This window comes from Poecilia reticulata, chromosome 1 (assembly GCF_904066995.2).
Source record: "Poecilia reticulata chromosome 1, P_reticulata-male-v2, whole genome shotgun sequence".
In the NCBI taxonomy this organism is placed as follows: Eukaryota; Metazoa; Chordata; class Actinopteri; order Cyprinodontiformes; family Poeciliidae; genus Poecilia; species Poecilia reticulata.
In genome coordinates, this window is record NC_088830.1 from 8,272,464 (window position 1) to 8,293,526 (window position 21,063).

The following is a 21,063-nucleotide window of genomic DNA, read 5'->3' on the forward strand; positions in this document are numbered from 1 at the left end:
TGAACTCTGACTCACCTAAAAACCAAGGTCTTGACCTATTTTAAGTAAACTCTGATGCGGTTCGACTGTTAACGTGAGAAATGGCTCATGTTGAGCCCATTGTTGAAGAGTGTTTGTTTGGCACATCTGCCAAAGACAAAAGAGAAATTCTATAATCGCTGAATCTGACACCACGCCATTTTTGTTTACATTTCATAAAAAAGGAAGTTGTGCTCAGATTCTTGCTCAGAGGTTTAATGTCTTTTCCTTCAGTGGTTCTTGGTGTAGCACGAGGGGGTAAATAGTTTTTTCAAAGAGTTTGGTTTGCTTGACACAGTGATACCAGCTGAAAATGTAACAAATGTAGCAATTTTGGTCCTCAATCGAACTGAGTCTACCAGACAATCAGATGTGAAAACACCCTTAAGCAATTTCTTTATTACAAAAAATCCAAGCTGTGTCTTCATGTCCCATTTCATTGAGGCAGTACTAGTGAACAAGACAACATGCATTTTATTTTGCTTAGCTTTAAAAATTACAAAGTTACATTCAGAAAATAATTAGCAAATGTGTGATGTTGGGAATTTTTTTTTTATTAATAGCGTCCCCTCATGCAATATCAAGTAAATGTCAGTGACAACACTGAGGAACATCTCTAGGATGCCATCTTTATTCTCTGGCCATGCATATTATTGAAATAATTACAGCTTCATAATAAATGTGTGTGTTTTTGTAATTTAATCACAAGGAAATTATTACTAAAATTAAAAAAAAATAAAAAAAATGTTTCACTTAGGGGGTCCTCTAGCGACCCCGGGGTACTAAGCGGCTGCTTAGTTTGCTTATGCCCGGGGCAGGTACAGACCCCTTTTCAGCCAATCTCTCTCCTCCTCTAGCGTCTTTTTTTCTTTTATGAGTTCACTGTTTCTCTTTTCAAGTGTGTGTCTGTCTCTCGTCAAGGCACAGATGATTTCCAATAACTTTCTGCACTGATCAGGCTTCAGTTGCTCACAGTCTTCCTCCATCTTGTGGTTGTCATCACCAAACTCGGATATGTTGCAAGCTGAGGCGGCTGCGATCTTGTTTGAGTAAACTGAGGAAAAAATGAGAAAATAACTAACTGTTATGGCTGTTTTTGTTGCTGTTGTCGTTTTTTACCTACGCTCTAAGAAACAAAGAAGTGGCACTCACATGTAAGACGAAGCGACAAATTGAGAACGGCTTGTATGATACATAGCGCGCCGATGATGAGGAAAAGCAGATGATAGCGTCTTCTGTCTGCAAGTTAAATGAAAATATATATTTAAATTGATAAGCTAAAATGAAGATGTTTGTAGTATTTTGTGTTACCTGATAAATTTGCTTCCCCATACGGCTGCTCATTAACGTAGTCTCTCATCTTCGGTCTGTGCATTGTCCCGATCTCATCAGCAGTTAGACACTGAGTGATGTCATCCTCCTGCTTTTGGTGCATTTTTAAAGAACGAGGAAAGACAAACTTAGAAGTGGTAACAAAAGAGGAAGAAACAAGCTTAAAAAAAACATAATTTGTCATGTGCGTCAGACAGACACACAGGCGTATTTAGGTGTATAACAATTTAGGTGGCTGAACAAAATTTAAATTTTCCAGAGCGATGATTCACTTTGTATCTGTGTGTCATACAAATTCAATGGCTTCCTTCGAATGTGCGACTGTAACATGGCAAAATGTAAATCATAGGGAGCACATTTTCTCAGAAATGGTATGTATACACAGAAACAGACATATAGATGTATCGTAAAGGGATGACATGCATTCATGAAGCATTGTTTATTAACCTGTGCAGTTGAAATAAACAAGTTCCACACCTAAGTCTGTTCAGTAGTAACAGAAATAGTGAATCAGCCAGTCGAGAACATCGGGCATTTGGGGATCTGAACACGATAAAGACGACTGAAGATCAAATCAATCATCAGACTGGAGAAGCAAGGAAGATTTATGCGACTCTGAACATGAAATGGTTTCTTTTGGCCCCAGAGTGGCTGGCCTGTGTCTTTTGGTAACTGTTGACATTTTACGTAATTTCCTGTGGTTGGCAGAGAACTGAAATGCCTTCAGAGGAGAGGAGAGTGGGCAGGCCAAATAAAATGACCAAATATAGGCATAACAATGCTCTAAACGTAGGGCATTTCCGGCCCTTAAGCGGATGAGCTACAGCAGAAAGAGACCGCACCAGCTGATAGTTCCTCCAGCAAAGGACAGGAAACCGATGCTATGATCTACCCAGGCTCAACAAAACTGGACCATACGTCTTTTGAAAAATGTTTCTTGATCATGTGGTGGTCTCAGATTGGGTGGGCTATGGCACCCAGAAAAGTGTTGGACAAAGTGTCTAAGCTAAAGGTCTATGCCAAACAATGGCCTCCATAGCTTCTGACCAGTGGGATGTGACTGGACTTACACTGTAAAGATAACAATTCAAAATGGCAATATGGACCAAACTGTCTGAGGAATGTGAATGAAGTTCATTTAATCTTACCAGCGTCTGACTGGAACTGAACTGGATCCTAAATTGCAAATGTAAAAAAGAAAAGAATAAGACTTTAAACAGGAAATGTCTATATCTTTTCAATGCGTACCCCAGATAAGCATTGATTCTCCTACTTTTAGCACAATAATTCTCTGCTTTCATTCTGTTTGTCTTCTTCCCTTTCACTAATATCTTCCTTGTTTTGATGAAGTCGGGTAACAGGAAAAAGAAATCAGAAGCAGAAATTGTGGTTCAAAAGATTCATCAGAGAGAAAAACAAATGTGAGGAACTTGCTGACCAAATTAAGAAAGAATGTTTTCAAAATCCTTGAAAGTGGTTACTCCTCTAAGAGGTAGCTCTGTTTTAAATATCTGATTTGTAAAAGAAGTGCAACACAGGAAATTAGCAAATCACAAAGCCGTGGTGTTGCCATGGTCGAGATTTAATGACGATTTTAAGGCGTCCTTAAGGTAAACCTTTGCCTTAAGTGGCTGTTGGCAGCTTCACCAGTCATAGCTCCATATATTTATGTACATATATTGTAATGTAATGTTGCGAAGTTTCAGTTCAGACTTGATCCAAAGAGTTTAAACAGGAATTCCAGCAGACGTAAAACAAAACACACCTTTTAAAATACATATAATCTTCCAGTGTGGAGTTCGTAACTAGCACAATCACAACCAAAGGAAGAAAACTGATTTTAAATCTTTTAAGAAATGACTGTGAAACAGACTTGTGAAACCTGTTCCTTTTAATCGTTAGGATTCAGAGCAAAGGTTTTATTGAAACAGAGTTTCCTTCTTCACTCACTTTTTCTTACTGGGGAACTAAAAGCTTTTTAGGATGTCTGAAAGGAGAAGAAAAGAAGGTGTTGCCCCGTTGAGAAATGAACAAAAGCAGAACCGCGTTGAGCTTCAGCATCATGCTAAACATAGATTTCTTGCCCATCGTCAGTGTCACTCTCACAGGGTAAAATGGCGCGAGTTGTTAATCGACAGGCAGCTGAGATCGATTATGTGAATCAACCCAATCCATCCACTGACAGGCGTCCCGAGTTAGAGACCGGGGGAAATCACGCTGAATCGGGTAAGACCCAAACGGCCTTGAAACACCACTGCTTTAAAGAATGTTTCTTCTGTACTTGACAAATTTTGATGAACTGATTGAAACTCGCTGCTGTTTCTTTTTTCTTACTTTTATGGGATTGCATGTTTAAACAGTAACACAAGAGTTTAACTGTCAATGTGTCTTTTTTTTACTCCCTTACACAGGGACAAAGTTGCTCAGAATGGTCGCTGTTGGATTTGGACTTCTTTGCATCCTTCAAGTTGCTCTCAATGTTTCCCTTCGTCTGACTCTCCGTGAGTTCTTTTTTTCTTTCTTTTTTTTTACTTTTGTTGTGAGACCGCACACTTTTTCTGAAAATCAATGTGAGACCAGGAGTTGGATCTGAAAACTTTCAGGAATGCAACTTTGAAATTCTTTTTTTTTTTTTAAGTATGTAAGTTGCACATTTCATAGTTTGAGGCATTAGCAAAACCTTGTAGTTCTTTTTATTGCATTGATGTTTTTTTTTATTTTTACAAACTGCATTTACAGAATGGAAAACTGTAACAATAAACAAAACTATAAACAATCCTGAAAAAATATGTTGTTAATTTTGCTCCAGTTGATAAAGAAATTTGGGGGGGGGGAGTCATTTTTCAAACTTTTGCAGTTTTTTGTGTTGTTTTGGAGTTTGATTCTAGTTTTGTTGTTATTCTATGTTCCTTATCTCTTTCTTCAACTTGAATAGCTTTGTTTCTGTTTAACCTTAATTCAGTCCTTCAGTTACCTTAGTTTTATTAGGTTCCTTATGTCTAGTTATTTATAGATTTATTTTCCTTGTTACCCAGTTTGTGTAACTTGGTCCCTGTGCCATTTTTTTCTCTCTCTCTCTCACCTCACACCTACAACCCATTTCTATCAGTAATGAAGCTCCCAGTATACAACTCTTTCTCAGTCACTCCTTGCTGGTTCTTCCCATTAAATCCTGTTTCTTCCTTGTGTATCCTGCCTTCAACTTTTCCTGGATTTCTGTTTTGGTTCTCCTCTGGCTCTCTGTACTCCCATGCTTTTTTTTTTGTTTGTTTTTGTTTTTTGTCAGTTTTGGTCTTATTTTTTCTACTACTTCTCGACACCTCCATAATTTCTTTATGGATACTATATCTTTAGACTTAGCATTTCCATGAAGCCGTAATGAGAGACTTTCTTTCATATCATGGCCAACTTGTCCTACTCTTCCAGACAAACCTCAGCCCACACCAGATGAGGTTTTTTGTGGTAATGAGACTCAGGACATGTGCAAGCTGAAGCAAGAGACCAGTAAGTGCGAGGATTATGAAATGTCACATAAGAAATTATGTGACAATTCATATGTGGAAAGCTCTAGATCAGTGGTGTCCAAACCTTTTGCTACATGGGCCAAAATCTCTAACTTAAAAATGCTTGTGGGCCAAAATGAAAAAATTAAATTTTTTAACTTGCTCAGCAACAAATAGGATGTAACATTTCAAACTAATACAGTAGACACAATTTTTAGCTGTTGTTGGAAATGTCAATTATTTTGTAAATCCAAAACTGAAAAAAATGTTTTGCACATTTTCATTATTAAAAGTAAGACACCCGGTCTGCAAGTTCCACAAAAAAACTTCACAGCAACAAAAATGTGGTTTTAAAAGACAAATTGTTTGTTATACCTAAAGATGATTGTAATACCATTTAAAGTTGTTAGCAATAATTTTGTCCATGCTAAACGTAAAAAAAGAAAAAAAAATTTAAAAATCTCCATTTGTATAAACTGATTTAAAAGGACAAATTCGTGCTTCTCTTGAATTGCGATTGAGGCTTAAAAAAAATCCCTCCAGGGACCGCAAATGGCCCGCGGGCCTCTCTTTGGACATCCGTGCTTCAGTCTTATCCAGTATGAGCAGGGGTGAAAGTAAGGGGGTACGGCAGGGTACTGCGTACCCCTAAAAGATTTAGCGGGGGTACGCAGTACCTGCAAGAGAGGGGAGCGGCTGTCTGCTGTAAAACATGAATGGGTTCACTGTGCAGCCGTGAGTTCACCCACTAATCAGCCGTGACTGATTAGTTTTTCAAGAACAATCTAAAACACGACTTAATCAGTTAATAAAAAACTTTTTTCCCATTTCATATTGTTTCTGAACTGTTCGTGCTTTGCTAGAGCAGAGGTGCAATACGTCAATCACAGAAGGTTTTGAGTCGATCTCGGCTTTAGGTGACAAACTGAACGCAGCCAGGAGGCTGAGACCCGCACATCCTCTGACTGGGTTAAAATGTCCGTAACTTTGTGAAAGAACTACAACAAAAAAATCAATAAAACATGTTCAAATTAATGACCCAACGAACAATCTCAGTAATTATTGTTTCAAAGGTGGTGCGCAATTCTGTGCGTTTACCAAAATAACCAGCAGAGCAGGAGTTTAAAATTAACTAATCAACCACCGCTGTGTTCAGGGAGGCTTATTAATGATCGCAAAATAAATATCAAGCCTGCAAACCTAACATTGTAACGGAATGAATGCTATGTTTTTAACGTAATCACGGGTCGGCTTGTGGAGCGCAGGACGTTGTCATGGCAACTGGTGTGCGTGGTTTAGAGTTGATCACTTGTTCAGGTTGCATTACCTTTCTTTACCTTTGCTGTGGTGCATCACAGCCGCTGTAGTTTCTGAACGTTCAATAAACGACAAACTTGGACTAATACCTCGTTCTTTGTGAGTATAAGTCATTTACAACAAACATCAAACACGGTAAATATTTTTCATTAAGTATTTAGCAAACAAATGGCTTCTACCGCGATAATTATGTAAAACTAAATTAATTGTCTAATATAAAAAAATTGTTTTGGTGCTGTCGGGCTCAGAGTCTGAGAGGCTTGTCCTTTATTAAACAGTTTTGTTTTTTGCCTCTTATTTAGTGGAAATACTGATGTTGATGACACTTTCTCCAAAATGATAACCTTTTTCAACCTTTATAGCTCCACTGTTGAAAATGAGGCTCTAACATTCACAAATGACATTGAAATAAAATCCAGTCCAACATCTGGTTTGAGGTGATTCCTCTGGAACCTGTTGGCGGAAAAATATCCCAACTTCAGAAGATGTGCTTTAACTTAACAGAGCTCTGTGGGGTGAGGAGGCACCATGTTGGGGTGAGGAGGCACCATGTTAGGAAGAGAAGTGGAAGCTGCAGGATCTTCAGAACAAACAGGTCATGATGCTGGGCTACTGATTATCCCTCTGTATGATGGACACAGGATCAATAGAACCAGTTTAAAAGCTAAAATGAGGCCAGTTTTCCATGCCAGACATGGAAAACTGGGATGCTCTCCATGCCATGGTGTTCAGTATTTAGGTCTCATAGCATCTCAACGTGTCAACATTGCAGCCAGTGGGCTGAAGGAAATACAGCTTTATTTTGTAGCAATTCAAGAGCTACCAGCTTTTATCGCTTCGCAAAATAATTAATCAGCACAGAAACTCCAAAGCACACAAAGAAGTGATATATATATATATATATATATATATATATATATATATATATATATATATATATATATATATATATATATATATATATATATATATTTGTCATAGTACCCCCAAGAATTTAAAACTACTTTCACCCCTGAGTATGAGCCACACATAAAGCTTACAAGACGTTTTATCACCTCAACAGGGGAGTATCTCCAGAAAGGATGGCTGTATTTCCGCGACAGTTTTTATTACATGTCGTCCATTAAGAAAACTTGGCAGGAGAGCCAGAAGTACTGCCAGCAGGAGGGCGCCGACCTGGTGGTCATCAACAGCAGAGAGGAACAGGTAGGTTTCTGTTCCCATGAAAGAAAACCGTTAATAGGCAAAACAAATAAGCAGAAAATGCTAATTAGCAATAATTTTCAATTTGAATGATTTCTTGTATTCATTATTATTTTTTTTTTTTCTGTGTAAGAACTTTACCACACAGTATATAGCAGGGGCAGGTTCACCTGGATCGGACTGTACGAGTTACCTGGGACAGAACAGTGGATATGGGTGGATGAAGCACCGCTGACAGACAGGTTTTTACTTTTTTTTTCGTTTTAACATTAAAAAAAAACTACTGGCGGTTAAATCTGTTAACGGTGAACGTGATGAAATCTGATCACTTTTTAAACGATTCCCGGTGCGCTGCGGTGTCTCTCTGTTCTCTTTGCCTGAAATCGTTTCCTCGCTGTGTCTCTGATGTCGTCATGTTTTTTTGTCTTCTTCGTTTTAAGCTACTGGGGCCCCGACGAGCCAAACAGGCTGGCAAAAGCAAATCTATGTGTGGAGATAAGGTTCTTCAACACTGAAAACAGCTGGAATGACATAACCTGCACCACTGAAAACTTTTGGATTTGTGAAAAAGAAACAGCTCTGTAAACAACAACAAACAAACAAACAAACCAAAACTTGGAAAATGAATCAGACATTTATAAAAGGTTGATTTTCTGTTGGATGTACAAGCATTGTGTATTTTGATTTTTAAATGTATTTTTAAAATGAAAGCCACCGCTTTGATCATTTCTGTTCATTTCTATCAATCAATCCATCAGTCATGCTTATACATTTCAGCAGCACCGCAGTGTAATTTCTATTGCTAAACCATCAATAAATTTTTTTTATATTCAACAAAAGAAATCCGTTCTTTCTGCATCAACGAAAGCTTCAGTATTTAGTGACATGTTAAAGTCTTGTAGAATGACGTCATTTCAGAGAGTACTACTTAAAAAGCAGAATTAACAGTTTAGTCCAGCAGGGGGCCAAATGTTGATTTTTAGAAAACATTAAAAATTGAAATTACCATGCAGAAAACATCGAGCTGTAGGAAAGTGGATGAGTCAACTTCAGTAATTTGTCTTTGAGGCTTTAACAACAGTAGTTTATGATATTAAAAACAAAAAAACTCCTGCCATTTCAAACTCTCAGAGACCGTGACTGGTACAGTACCAATTTCACAATTTTTGAAAGCATTTTACATTTTTAAAAATCAAGTGTGTACAATGAAACACACACAGTGAGGCAGCAGAACGGAGGATTCTCACATCTGCAGCCACTGTTTGACGATGCTAATAGTAACAAACATCTCTGGAGAATGTTTTTGACAACCTCGTTGATCTTGTGGCTCAAAGAATCCAGCATTTTTACCCATAATTTCACATTCATTAATATTTCACCTGTACTTGTTTTTTGCAAATTGCATCCTTCGATTTCACAAACATGTTGCATGTTTTCGTCAAGCAGGAAACAAAAAACAAATCCATAAGCTGTTTTACGAAATAAAATAATAATAATCTGAGGAGTAAGAAATGTAATTAAAAAAAAACTCCCTTCTTGAAGAGGTTACTTCATGAAAAGTTCTGTTTTGAATTATGGAGGTTGAGTGGCGAAGGAAGTGAGGAAATCCTGAGGCTGTGATGTTGCTGTCTTTTCTTTCTACTATTAAAATGTTCCAGTTTATCTTATTCTGTGCTCTTTTTTTGCTGTTTTTATGAAGAATAACTAAGCTTCAAACTCAACGTTGTCCCAATGGTCTCACTGATTTAGTTGTTTTGTCGATTAGATTCGAGAATAAACCAACAGTTCTCTGTTGCAGTTCTTTAAGGGCAGTTATGATTTGAATGGCTTTAGCATTTGAGCTTAGTTTTAAGGATTTGATATAGATATTAATAGAAGATAATAAGATCTGGAAATTAGGCTTTTGCTGTAAATACTTGGAGGTGTGAATATGATATCATAAATAATAAAAAAGGTAACAACATATAAAAATTATTTTTTGGCAAGTTTACATTTCTCGATTCCAAACAAAACATTCTTATAATACTGAGATTTTTTTGTGAAAGAAAATTGACATATCTCTCCAGGGCGCGTATTTCTGTATGGCTCTGTATGACCAGCTCTGTGTGGGAGCCGAGAACAGAAGAGAGAACAGATAGGAAAAAAAAGAAAGTTATACCTTTATTTACCATTGTCTCCAATATAGAGCATTTAAAACCACAAAATAAAATCTGAATATTTTTCTAAATAAACACTGGTGCTTTAAGTGTTATGTTTAAGTTATGATACTTCCCAGAAATTCATTTCTATCTACTTATTTGTTCTCAGTCATCCAAGACATGCCAAAATGAAAAAAGGCTTAGAAATAAAGTAACTTAGCAAGTTATAATTTAAACAGCCCATAACTTGAATTGGGAGCCATTTCAATAAATCAATGTTAATGGGGAATTTTAATAGTTCCCCATTAAAGCTTTTTATTTAGAACCTTAAATTTTTGTGAAGGTGTAGCAGAGATTAGATCAGTCAGACTGAGCAAAACTCGTATCTAAGCAACATTTGAATTTTTTTTTTTTTTCTCAATAGGTTGCTTACTTAGAAAAACACGTTTGATGTGCATTACTAGTCATTTTTGGTCCTGCAGCTTGAATGTGGTTTAAAAACTTTTTAAACCACATTTTACGTTACTTTTCTCTTCCGACCCCCCCAAAATTGGTCTTAAGAAATTTTCCTGTTTATGGTCCCACCCAATAATGAGATGGAATCTACGTCCTTGTATGAAGTAATGTTTTTTGGGGGGGGCGGTTTATGACTTTTTACTCATGAGGGGTGAAATGAGTTAAGGTGCCCGAAAGAGGAAGAAAAGGCAAGTCCAGTTTGTTGCAAAACGAACAAAAGAAGAAGTGCGTTGCTTTCTACTGCCATGGAAGAAAAGCAGTTTGCTGCCCATCGTCTCACAGTGCTCTGAAGGTAAGATGGCAGGAGCTGTCCGCAGAGAGCCAGCAGAGTTCAGAATGGACTATGTGAATCTGCCTGAGCCTTCGGTTACAACGGCTGCTGGAGGAGGAGACGAGGGGAACCGTCCTGCACCAGGTAAGAAACAAAAAACAACTACGTTGTTATTTTTTACTTTTCAGATTTCATTTTAAATATGCATTTTTTTCATTATTTATCAATTACTGTGATATTAAGAATAGACTCCAAGCACAATTTATCTTAGGAATCTTTCCTCACTGGTCTTATTAAATGACTGGATGAAACTTTTGTTTACTTCTGACTTTCACTGGTGTGTCAGGCTTAGCGTAGCAACACAAACACACACACACAAACGTTTGTCATAAGATGCAACAGAACAATCTCTCTGTTATTCGGTCCCTGTTTCTACATCCAGGGACAAAGTTACTCAGACTGGTTGGCGTTAGCTTTGGACTCCTTTGCATCCTACAAGTTGCTCTCAACGTCTCTCTCCGCCTGACACTGTGTGAGTTTTACACCTTTTCTTTTTTTCAGTGTGACAGCAAAACTTTGTGCATTGTAAGCAATAAGTTTTATCTGGATTAAGAAAACAAAAACTAGAGAAATGTAAAACCATGTCTCCAAAATAACATCAATTGCTGATTAAAGGCTAATAAAAAAAAATTAAAAGGCAGTGCTTTGTTACAGATTTGTTTTATCAGGTCCCATTTAGCAGAGAGACTATAAACCAAATGTAGTAATATTCTCAGATTGTAATGTGAGGAGACACTGCTGTAAATATTGCTCAGGTTGAGAGAGGAATCATGGACATTTTGTCCATTTGCTGTTTCATGCTGTTTCATGCTTTCTCAGTTTTTGTCATTTCCTGCCTCCTTTCTGTTGCAACTAAAGAGCCGTTTGACACGGGATGTTTTATACTGATTCGGTGTGCAATCATCTCCGTGACGATTTGTTCCCAACTTTAACAACCAAAGATTTAAATAATTTTCTAATATCCTCTCATGGTTCCCTGTACGGAAATGTTATGTGGCTGATTAATTTGTCTTTTAAGGTTTATTTTTGTTTAATCAGAGGTCATAACAGGTCATATTTTGTGGGAGCAAATAGACCTAAAGTGTGATTGGAGCAAAAATAAATGGAATTTGGGTGTAATACAAAGTCTCCAGAAAAAAATACACAAAAATATTTTATATGATGTTTAAGGCCTTTCAGAAGATATTTATCTATGCATTTCGGATATACCAAAAAAAAAGCAAAAAGAAAAAAAAACAAAACCCAAAAGAAAATAAACTGATATGCAACAATTAACTACACTGATACTGTAGATCCTTAATAATTGTAATTGTAATTCTTCACATTACAATTTGAGAATTGTAATTACCTACGACATAATTCTCATCCAGAATCTTTAATGATCCACAAAAATGGTGTGTGTTCACTAAACAACTGAAACATGTTGAGCAAAAAGAGAGAACAAAAGAAAAAGGAAATGGGGGAAAAAATTACGTAACCACAGGTTAATAATGAAACAAAGAAAAAGGTCAAAAGACTGTCATCATCATCTGACAAAACTAAGCACCTCGAGGAGCATTTGAACCAGCATTTCCTCTTTTTCAATTTCAAAACAATAAAAATCAGCATAAAAAATAAATAAAAAATAAGATAAATCAACAAACAGTTCCAGTTATGCATATGGTCTTTATAACATTTAGCTCAGGCTCTTCCAGGTACAAAAATGCTTGTTTTGTGGTTCAGAATGGAAGAAAGTTATGATAAAATAGTAACAGTTTCTCAGCAAAGGTTTGCCTTTGCCATGGAGTCGAGGAATTTGGACTGTTACTATAGAAGCCACCACGTTGGCATCCGTTATGTCATTCGTGGCTTTTAAAGCCATCAAACTTTGCAGAATCACATTTTACAATTTTCCCCCCTGGGAAGTCATCTGTGTCATCTGACAAGGGTTTGATTTCATTTGAAGTCACTTTTTAAAAATTATTTATTTTGTTAAAGAGTGTAAAATGCAGGTGCTAATGTAACTAAAACAAAAATCCTGAAATGTGTCTTTTAAAGAGAGCCAAAGGGCGTCAAACTGATGCAGACTTTGGTGTTAAACATGGATCAGCATCGTTCACGTTATCGTGCTTGGTGAAGGGAGCATTAACACATTTCCATCCGTTTCAGGACGATAAGAATCATGAACTGTTGTGAAACTTGTGAAAAGTCAGAGGAACTGCACACACTGAGAGAGGGGAACAAAAGGATGGGGGCTTTCCACTTGGCTGATGCTTCACTGTTTTGTTCTTAAAATGAACTACAGACTCCCACATAACATGAGCTCACTTGTCTTTTTCTAATCACATGACAGCATGATGGAGGCCTTGTTTTCACAATGTTGATTCATTTTCTTCTCTTTCAGTCAAATCCGACGGCCAGATATCACCAACAGGACCCGCTTGCATAAATGAAACTGACAAGCAGAGACAACTGATCGGTAAGTGTGATGATGATGATGATGATGATGATGATGATGATGATGATGATGATGATGATGATGATGATGATGATGATGATGATGATGATGATGATGATGATGATGATGATGATGATGATGATGATGATGATGATGATGAAACTCATTACGGGGAAAACATACAGAGTTCAACCATGGTAACGCAAACAGCATGGAAAATAAATATTGAGGATAAATCTTCATAGTATTTTCTATTTATCTCTCGTAATCATTAGTACAATTAATTTAAATTGTGCTAAATAATCTTTTGTCAATACAATGCAGATTTTAAAAAAACATATTAAGCTTCTGAAAGAACTTCATAATTACTCATAACTTTGAATCAAGGCAACTCTTAGACAGATTTGTGTAAAGACTGTAATAGATGAAATGTTTCAATGACAGGGTGTGCATAAGACTGACATGACGCTGTCATAAACGTGATATAACACCTGTCATGAACATGGAGGAGTCTTTATGAAGGTTTATGACTGTAGTCAGGAAGTGTGACTCGGCAAATAATTACACTTTTAATGCAAAGTTGACCATTTTAATAAACTTTTAATACATGTTTAAGAGCAACTTTGCATTAAAAGTGTCATTATTTACCAAATGACACTTCACAACAACAGTCATAAACATTCATAAAGACTCCTTCATCTTCATTACAGTGTCATGTCAATCTTATGCACATCCCGTCAAGTAAAGTGTTACCATTTGTTACTCCGCATTCGCTCATTTTTTTGATTAAAACCTCTAAGCTCTTTCTAAAACAAATTCTGATGCAAACAAACTGTAAGTGGAAAGAGTCTGAAGAGTTTTTCTCCCCTCTACAGAGCGGTACATCCAGCGGGGATGGGTGCGTTTCCATTCCAGTGTGTATTACATTTCTTTCGCCAGGAACACGTGGGAGCAGAGCAGACGGTTCTGTCTGCGGCGAGGCGCTGATCTGGTGATTATAAACACCAAAGAAGAACAGGTAAATGTGTCTTCGTTCGAAATAAAATAATTAGGTAATTATTTTAAGTAAAAATGTGCATTTCTAATGGTAGCATTTTCTGTGTAAGGACTTCACAAGACAGTTCAACAGACTCACGTGGCTCGGACTTCATAATGACACCAAGACGGGGCAGTGGACATGGGTGGATGGGACTCTGCTGACCAAAAGGTGTTTTTTTTTGTTTACCATTTTTTTGTTTGGTAAAGCATTAAAAAAAAATGTAGAAATTGACAATTAAATCTCAATAATTAATGTGAATAAAAATAGGATGCATACCAACATGTCAGTTTGTACTTTTAACTAAAACATATTTTCTTGCCATTGATGTTGTCTTGTTTTGTCTTCTTTTAGTCTCAGCTACTGGGGGCCTGGAGAGCCAAACGGTTACGAAGGCAAAACCGAAAACTGTGTGGAGATAAGGTTCTTTGAGCTGGAAGACAGCTGGAACGACATACCGTGTGAAGACCAAAACTTCTGGATCTGTGAGAAAGAGGTGGTTCTGTAAATAAAACCAAACCGAGTCGAGGGAAGTTCAAACGGACCTGAAGTCATAACTTTGTAGCCAGGAAATGGAAAGCCGGAGTCACGGTTTTCATCATTTGGGAAAAAGAGCCTGTTGGGTTTAGGATTGAAAGCAGGATGTCTTTTGATTTATGTAAAACATTGTTTCGAAAGTGAAGGCGATCGCGTGAAAGTAGTGATTTTATTTCTGTTAAATGCTGTGAATATTGATGAAGTAAGCAACGATGATGGATAAGACAACTGTAAAATCAAGTGAAGCTTTCGCTTTTAGTGAAATCCTGCTAGCTTGTTCACCAACAGGTTATTGTTGGTGAACAAACCAACAATAACCTGTTATCAGAAAATATAAACAGCTTTTATTTCAAAAGCTGCGTCATAGTTACTGCATCTCAAACTTAACACATCCCACTGAAAAGATTCGCACATCAACATTATATGTCTACTTTTTCCTCTCGCATTTGTTGTTCAGCAGCTATATATGACTATATTTACAAATTTTTCTAATTGTTTTAATATTAACACAATATTTATGCTTAAGGGGTTGTCAATAGATTATGTCTATTACTTATTCTTTGATCTTGTCATTGCATTATATATATATATATATATATATATATATATATATATATATATATAAAATGCAAAATTACCGTTCCATATATATATATATATATATATTTTTTTTTTTTTTTGCATAACATCCACTATCTTTTGTTATTCTTGCAACAAAAGAATGAAAGCCCATCTAAATTCTACAGTTAATTAACACATTAATATAAAGTAAACATGGTTTTGGGCTTCATTCTTTTATTCTTAGAAAGAAAAGAGTGTTGTGACATCCAAACAAAAACATGATTTGTTTGTATGCTAAGACAAACACACAGAAAATCACTGCAGAAAATCAGATTTGAAGCTCCAGACACTGAATTTCTATGCACATCTTTTTTTTAAGGGTTCTTTCAGCTCTAACGGTAATTTCTGTCCAGTTGTTTTGTTTCATAGTTTTGATTATTTGTTCTGTGTTTGTCTTAGACAGTCGTTATTTTTGATCAAATCAACCTTGTTTCGGTTTTGCTTTAGTTCAGTCTAGTTATTTTAGTTAGATTATGTCTATTATTTATTTTTTGATCTGTATTTCACTTCTGTTTTCTGTTGACCTATAATTTTTACTCCTCTTTGTTCCCTTGTGCCATCTCTCGCCTCCCAAGTTGGCAGTTGCCCAGGGTGACAATAGAGGAAGAGGAGCGTAAGCACCAGATGAAAAACTGCAGGATGTTAATGAGGATTTAGCGCCCCCTGCTTGCTGCTTAGCATAAGGAGACTACTTGGTGTGGAAATGCACTGGCCTACAGAGAAACCAGCAAGAATAGTAATAAGGCAAACACAAGACAGTGTGAGGTTACTGGTCAACTAATTTTGCGCTGTTTTAGGCTGCAGCAGGAAGCCGAAGTATTTTGTGAAAGCAAACAAACGTACAGGAAGAATGTGTATGCTGTGAATAGAAATGTGACGATGTAGTTTAACAGTGCCAGCTACCAAACCTGAATGCTTTACTTATGGCATTAACTTAGCAAAATGTTACCAGTTCCCTCATCAATATGTGTAAATAAAGTAACAAAGAACTACAAAAGTAATAAATGTTTGATACAAGAAACAAACTTTCCAGAGTTCATCTTTTTTTTTTCTTTTTACAAATGTTCTTTTTTTCCACAACGTACTATGTTTTCTGATACAAGAACAATAAAATAAATGTTTGACTAAACAAGCAAAATGACCGTTCCATTGTATAGATATTGAAAAAAGTTCACAAGAGATGATTGTATATGAGATAAAAACAAGTGAATCATGAACTATTTTGAATATAAAGAATAAAATGTTCTGAAGATTGTATTGTAATTCTTAGCTTCGCCACTAGGTGGCGCGACCGTTTTGCGAGTAATACTTTGTTCAAAATGCTGTTGAAGAAGCAGTGCAGATCAGCAGAAGTTGTGTTCGTAGGTAGTTTTGTGGTTTTATGAGAGTGTGCGTCCATAAGACTGGTAAGTTACAATCGCACTCCTGCAAAGCAGTGAGAGATCGGCAGAGGCCGTGCGGAGCCATAAACTGCAAAAAAGAACCGAGTGCTTCGACAGAAGTCTGATCATGGGGCTTTCAGCCAGAGTCCAGCCATGAAAAAGCAGTTTGACAGACTACTTCTGGTCCAGATCAAACTTTCATACAAACAACTGAACTGCAAGTATAAAAAATATGTTTCTGGACTGAAACAAGAGGTGGGAACATATCAGAAAGTCTTGGCCTGGGAGAGAAAAGCCTATTCGGAAAGAGCAAAGCAGCAGGACCTCCAGCAAACTGATAAACTGAGAGCTGAGAAGGATCATCTCATTGAAGAAATGTCAAAAGAGTTCCAGACGCTGCAGGAGAAAGTCAATGGGTTGGCAAAACATTTAAAATGTAGCCAATCTCTGCAGCAAAAGGTGGAACATCTTCAGCTGCAGATCACTCAGCAGAAAAAAGCTCGTCTGGAGAAGTCAAAGGAGGACATGGCGCTTCTTAACGCCTCGAGAGCTATGAATGCTGCGATTCAGGAAAAGATGAGTAAAGAAATTAAACTCCTGCAAGAGAAGGAAAAGGGTCCACAGGTCGAGGTGGAGAGGATTAAAGGTTGATATAAAGAGTTAAGCTGCAGGTATGAAACCGATGTTGCTGCACTGAACGAGCAGAAAAATACCAGCAGCGGATGAGTTGTGAGAAAAATGTTCCTTTGGAAAGAGCAAATGAGGATCTGCAGCTTGCCAACACTCTGAGAGCTGAGAAGCAAAAAACGTCGCAGGAGATCTCAGTGTTGCAAGAGACGAAGGAAGATCCAGAGAGCCAGCTTGACCAAGGTCAAGTGTTACGCCAAGAGGTTTCTTCTGAGCGGGATCGCTCAGAAGAAACCTCGTCGGGTTGTTCCACGGATTTGGAATCCACGGAAGAGATGGAGCTTGAAGGAGAAACCATCCCAAAGAGGTTGGACAATCCAGACGCTGAATCCACGCAGGATGGAAAGAAGAAAAAATAGAAGCTTTCATTTTGGAAAAAGGTACGAAGGGCTCTGCGTTTGAAGAAACCAAAAAAAGAAGCAAAAAAGATTTTGTTCATATTTTTTCCATGATGCAACTACAAAACTTCAAATTATTTTATTGCAAAGTGTCAAAGCAACATTATTTTAAAATGTTTTCCACCAACAACATTTAAAAACTTGGGTTCAAGTTCAGAACTGAAAAAGAAGCAGGAATGATTAAATTAGAGTTTCGGTAAATGAAGCCAAAATTCGCTCGGTTGCCAATAAATCGAAACAAGAAGTCTGCTTTCTTCCGGTAAACTTATCGATTCTCCTTGACGTCTGTTGCCTCATTGACATGAACTTTTCAAACAAGGCAAAAAATTCTCTGAATTCTTCAAATACCCTTCTTCTTTTTTTTTTTTTCTTTTTGCATAGCCAATAATTTGGAGAATGAGGAAGACGATTTCAATAAAAGGAGAAATCATTCAACATCATTTCATTTAAACACTGACCATTTGAAGAAGTAATTCCTGTAGTAAATAAACTGAGGCTGTTCGGTTAATGCAAGATGACTTTGTATGAAGAGCAACATGAAATGTCTGCTATATATGATGACATCAGCAATCCTGTTTCCAGCAACGATATTCCAAAGAGCCACTCGGGTGAAGACAGCAACGCCTCTTCTGCCGCATCCGGTAAGAGAAAAACCTGCTTTTTTTTTCATTTCCTTTTTCTTCTCTCTTTTTGCTCAACCTGTTTCAGTTGTTTAGTGAACACACACCATTTTGATGCCAGTTTGGAACATGGTACATTTACAGCTCAGAAATGCTCAAAAAGTCTGTAGGAACATCTGAAAAATACATCCATAACAAGGTTTAGCTAGACTGCTGCCTTTTCTGTCTGTTTTTATATTCTTGAGCTGCTGTATAAATACATTTTTACTTGCTTTGCAGCAGTGCATGAAGCTGAAAGTCATTCTTTCTCCTCTTTCTTGTATTGGCTGACGTCAACCAGCTTCTTCTGAAGCCAAATGGAGAGTCTTTTTGGACAGAAGAGGTGGAGAACTATTCAGGAACCTTTTAGTTGGTTCAGATAAAAGTGGGGCAGTGTTTGTTAAGCAGACCATATTTGATGTGTTTTTCCAATGAAAAAAAAAAAAAGACTAAAACGGTTTGGTGATGTAATGCAAACTCTGGGTCACGTCAAATCAGCTGCTGAAAATCTTTGTATCAGATATTTTGTTTGAAATATGTTCTTAACCCATATCTCATCTGATTATTCTCTTCTACTTCAGTGAAGCAATAACGACATAAAGCAATAAAAGACTTGGAAAATGATTAATGTAGCAAAATTTAAACTTGCCTATTTTGTATCTCAGTAGCTACAATTTTAAATAATCAGCAGGTTTTCATTTATGAGTAGATTGTACATTTTATCTTTCGTATTTCCTTAGAAGAACATCTTTTGCTTTGTTGTCTTTATGTATTTTATAAGAGTTTTTTTTATATATATATTTGAGATTTATTTCATTCCATAAGTTTTTACACAGGACTTCAACTGTTCAAAATTGGCACAGTTGCCTTTGGACTTCTAGCTCTTCTTCTGCTCGGTCTTATCATTTACCTTGCTTGCCGTAAGTAGCCTTGACAAGTCATGCTGTGATTTTCACACTAACACATCACATGCCCAGACATTTTACATTTCAATACAAATGTTACAATTCGGCTCAGAGATCCAGATGGGATCTGTTTTGTTTTGTGTCGTGTCGTATAATTCAGAGCTGTTGTGTCCTGTTTTCATTGAACTCATGTTTCTGCTTGAGAACCGATGAGTGATGTATTTTTAGTGAAGATTATCAAGATGCTGTGTCAGATATGGAAGTAAGAAGTAGAAACTTTACAGAAGAGAGAAGTGAGCTCAAGAAGACACTGAATGACTTAGGTTGGTATAAAAATAAAACTGAGTAAAGTTACTTCAATGATAATAAACCAAGAAGGGTAAGTGTCATCTTCAATTATCTAAATAGATTTTATAAGGCGAAGACAAAAAAAAATATTTGTCCACCTTAACTTTGTCTTTAAAATCACAGTTTCGAAGCTGAATTCCTCGACTGAAGAGAGAGACAATTTGATGAGGATAAACTCTGGTAAGCATGACGATTAAACTCTTTTCGAAGTCCAGACAAAAGTAGAGATAGAGGAAGGAAAAATATATAGCTATGTATTTTTTCTAATGAACAATTGTCATCGTTTTTTCAGATACTGAGGCCAGATTAAGGGCAATCTCTCTGGAAAGAGATGAACTGAGGAAGAGCCTCAACATTACAGGTGGGAGTGCATGGCAGAAAATATGTGTATACGTAATTCTAAAATTATCGTAGCTTTGTTAGAAAATCATGCCATATCTGTAACATGTAGGCATCAAAATATTGTGATTTTAACATTTATTCTTTTTGAAATCAGTCAGATTGTCTGGGGGGAGGAAATGACCTCACAGACTTTCATTTTTCCATTTTGGGGTTAGAAATAAATTACATGTATTGTAAGGTATTTTATTATTATCAAATAGTCTATGTATTTATTTACTCTTTATTTTTTTGCTATTAGCAAAAATGTATTTTTGTTTTTCCAAGGCTAAGTAGAAAGATCTGCACTGATGTCATCAGCTTGTACCGCAGCAGAATCAAAATGTCGGGAATAACTCAACATTTGAACATTGAATAAAGACCTCTTCTCTTTGATAGATTCCCAGCTTCGCTCAGTGACTGAAGAGAGAGACAGGTTGAAGGGGAAAATTGGTGAGCAGTACTTTGCAAACAAATATCATAATATATGTAAATTATTACAAATACAAAGTATGGAGGATGTGGAGATTTTATTCCCTGACTGCACATCGAACCATTGGTCAGTTTCTTGCTGCCTTCCTTCAGGCCAGTACGTTATTCTCTATGCTTGACTGATAAACAAGCCTCTGGCCGCTAGGTGGCAGAAGTGTTCAAGTTAAGCAACAGGATGCCTGTTCAAGCCAGTAGAAGTAGCCGACAGAGACACGTTTGGTGTAACCCATAGACATAATACAAGAATAGACGCCTCATGCACCTCTCTCGCTGACGAGATTTAAGGCGGCCATCTTGGAGCGGCCCACCACTCCACTCAGCGTTATGTGTTTAGCAGGCACAATTACGTATCAGCGCATTTAATCGATCATAACACGCTTTTTTGTTACTGGAAACCATATTCAAACATCTGTCAAAGCTACATTTATAAACAATTGTATTTTTAACGTATTTTTTAATTGTATTGATATTCAACATATTTAAATATGCTTAGTGGGGAAAACCATAGAATAGGAATAGAATATTCTGATTTTGATGTATGATGAGCATTTTACAAACCACACAGCCGTTCATAATTTATTTAATTAATTATTTAGTAATTTCAATACATATTTATATAAATATACAAATACAAATAAATTAATAATGATTAATACTGAATAATATATATTAGATACATGTACATATAAACATGTACAGCCTAATATAAATTATCTGTCGGTTGTTTTCCAGCCGAGGATTTCTAGCTTCAGAGAGATTCAGCAGCTCAGATTGAGTCCAAAATCCGATGTGAGATTCATCCCTGCTGCAGTGAATCTGTCTCTC

General features: G+C 36.7%; 1 protein-coding gene, 2 long non-coding RNA genes and 1 pseudogene across 5 annotated transcripts; 3 read left to right on the plus strand and 1 right to left on the minus strand.

Annotated features, from left to right (window-relative positions):
* Nucleotides 1–747: 747 nt before the first annotated feature.
* LOC145550876 (uncharacterized) lies at nucleotides 748–1,462 on the minus strand. The gene is made up of 3 exons (XR_014086657.1): nucleotides 1,330–1,462; nucleotides 1,171–1,257; nucleotides 748–1,072 (listed from the first exon to the last, which is right to left on the minus strand). It is a non-coding gene; the product is annotated as an uncharacterized LOC145550876 (long non-coding RNA).
* A 568-nt stretch (nucleotides 1,463–2,030) lies between these two features.
* On the plus strand, nucleotides 2,031–9,652 carry LOC145547550 (CD209 antigen-like protein A; annotated as a pseudogene). Its single transcript, XR_014086642.1, has 6 exons — nucleotides 2,031–3,576; nucleotides 3,762–3,851; nucleotides 4,777–4,854; nucleotides 7,234–7,376; nucleotides 7,507–7,615; nucleotides 7,814–9,652. The product of XR_014086642.1 is annotated as a CD209 antigen-like protein A (transcript).
* A 602-nt stretch (nucleotides 9,653–10,254) lies between these two features.
* LOC145547551 (CD209 antigen-like protein C) lies at nucleotides 10,255–14,518 on the plus strand. Of its 2 annotated transcripts, none has more exons than XM_081604576.1 (6): nucleotides 10,255–10,442; nucleotides 10,741–10,830; nucleotides 12,742–12,816; nucleotides 13,671–13,813; nucleotides 13,902–14,002; nucleotides 14,186–14,518. In XM_081604576.1, the coding sequence occupies exons 1-6, from the start codon at nucleotides 10,325–10,327 to the stop codon at nucleotides 14,337–14,339; spliced, it is 681 nt and encodes a 226-aa protein (XP_081460702.1). In that variant the 5' UTR covers nucleotides 10,255–10,324; the 3' UTR covers nucleotides 14,340–14,518. The 2 variants fall into 2 exon arrangements, with proteins under 2 accessions (XP_081460702.1, XP_081460707.1); XM_081604581.1 differs by having other exon boundaries at nucleotides 14,192–14,518.
* Nucleotides 14,519–16,268: 1,750 nt separating this feature from the next.
* Nucleotides 16,269–20,937, plus strand: LOC103462474 (uncharacterized). Its single transcript, XR_014086659.1, has 5 exons — nucleotides 16,269–18,097; nucleotides 18,952–19,035; nucleotides 19,492–19,548; nucleotides 19,661–19,729; nucleotides 20,146–20,937. It is a non-coding gene; the product is annotated as an uncharacterized LOC103462474 (long non-coding RNA).
* The last annotated feature ends 126 nt before the right edge of the window (nucleotides 20,938–21,063 follow it).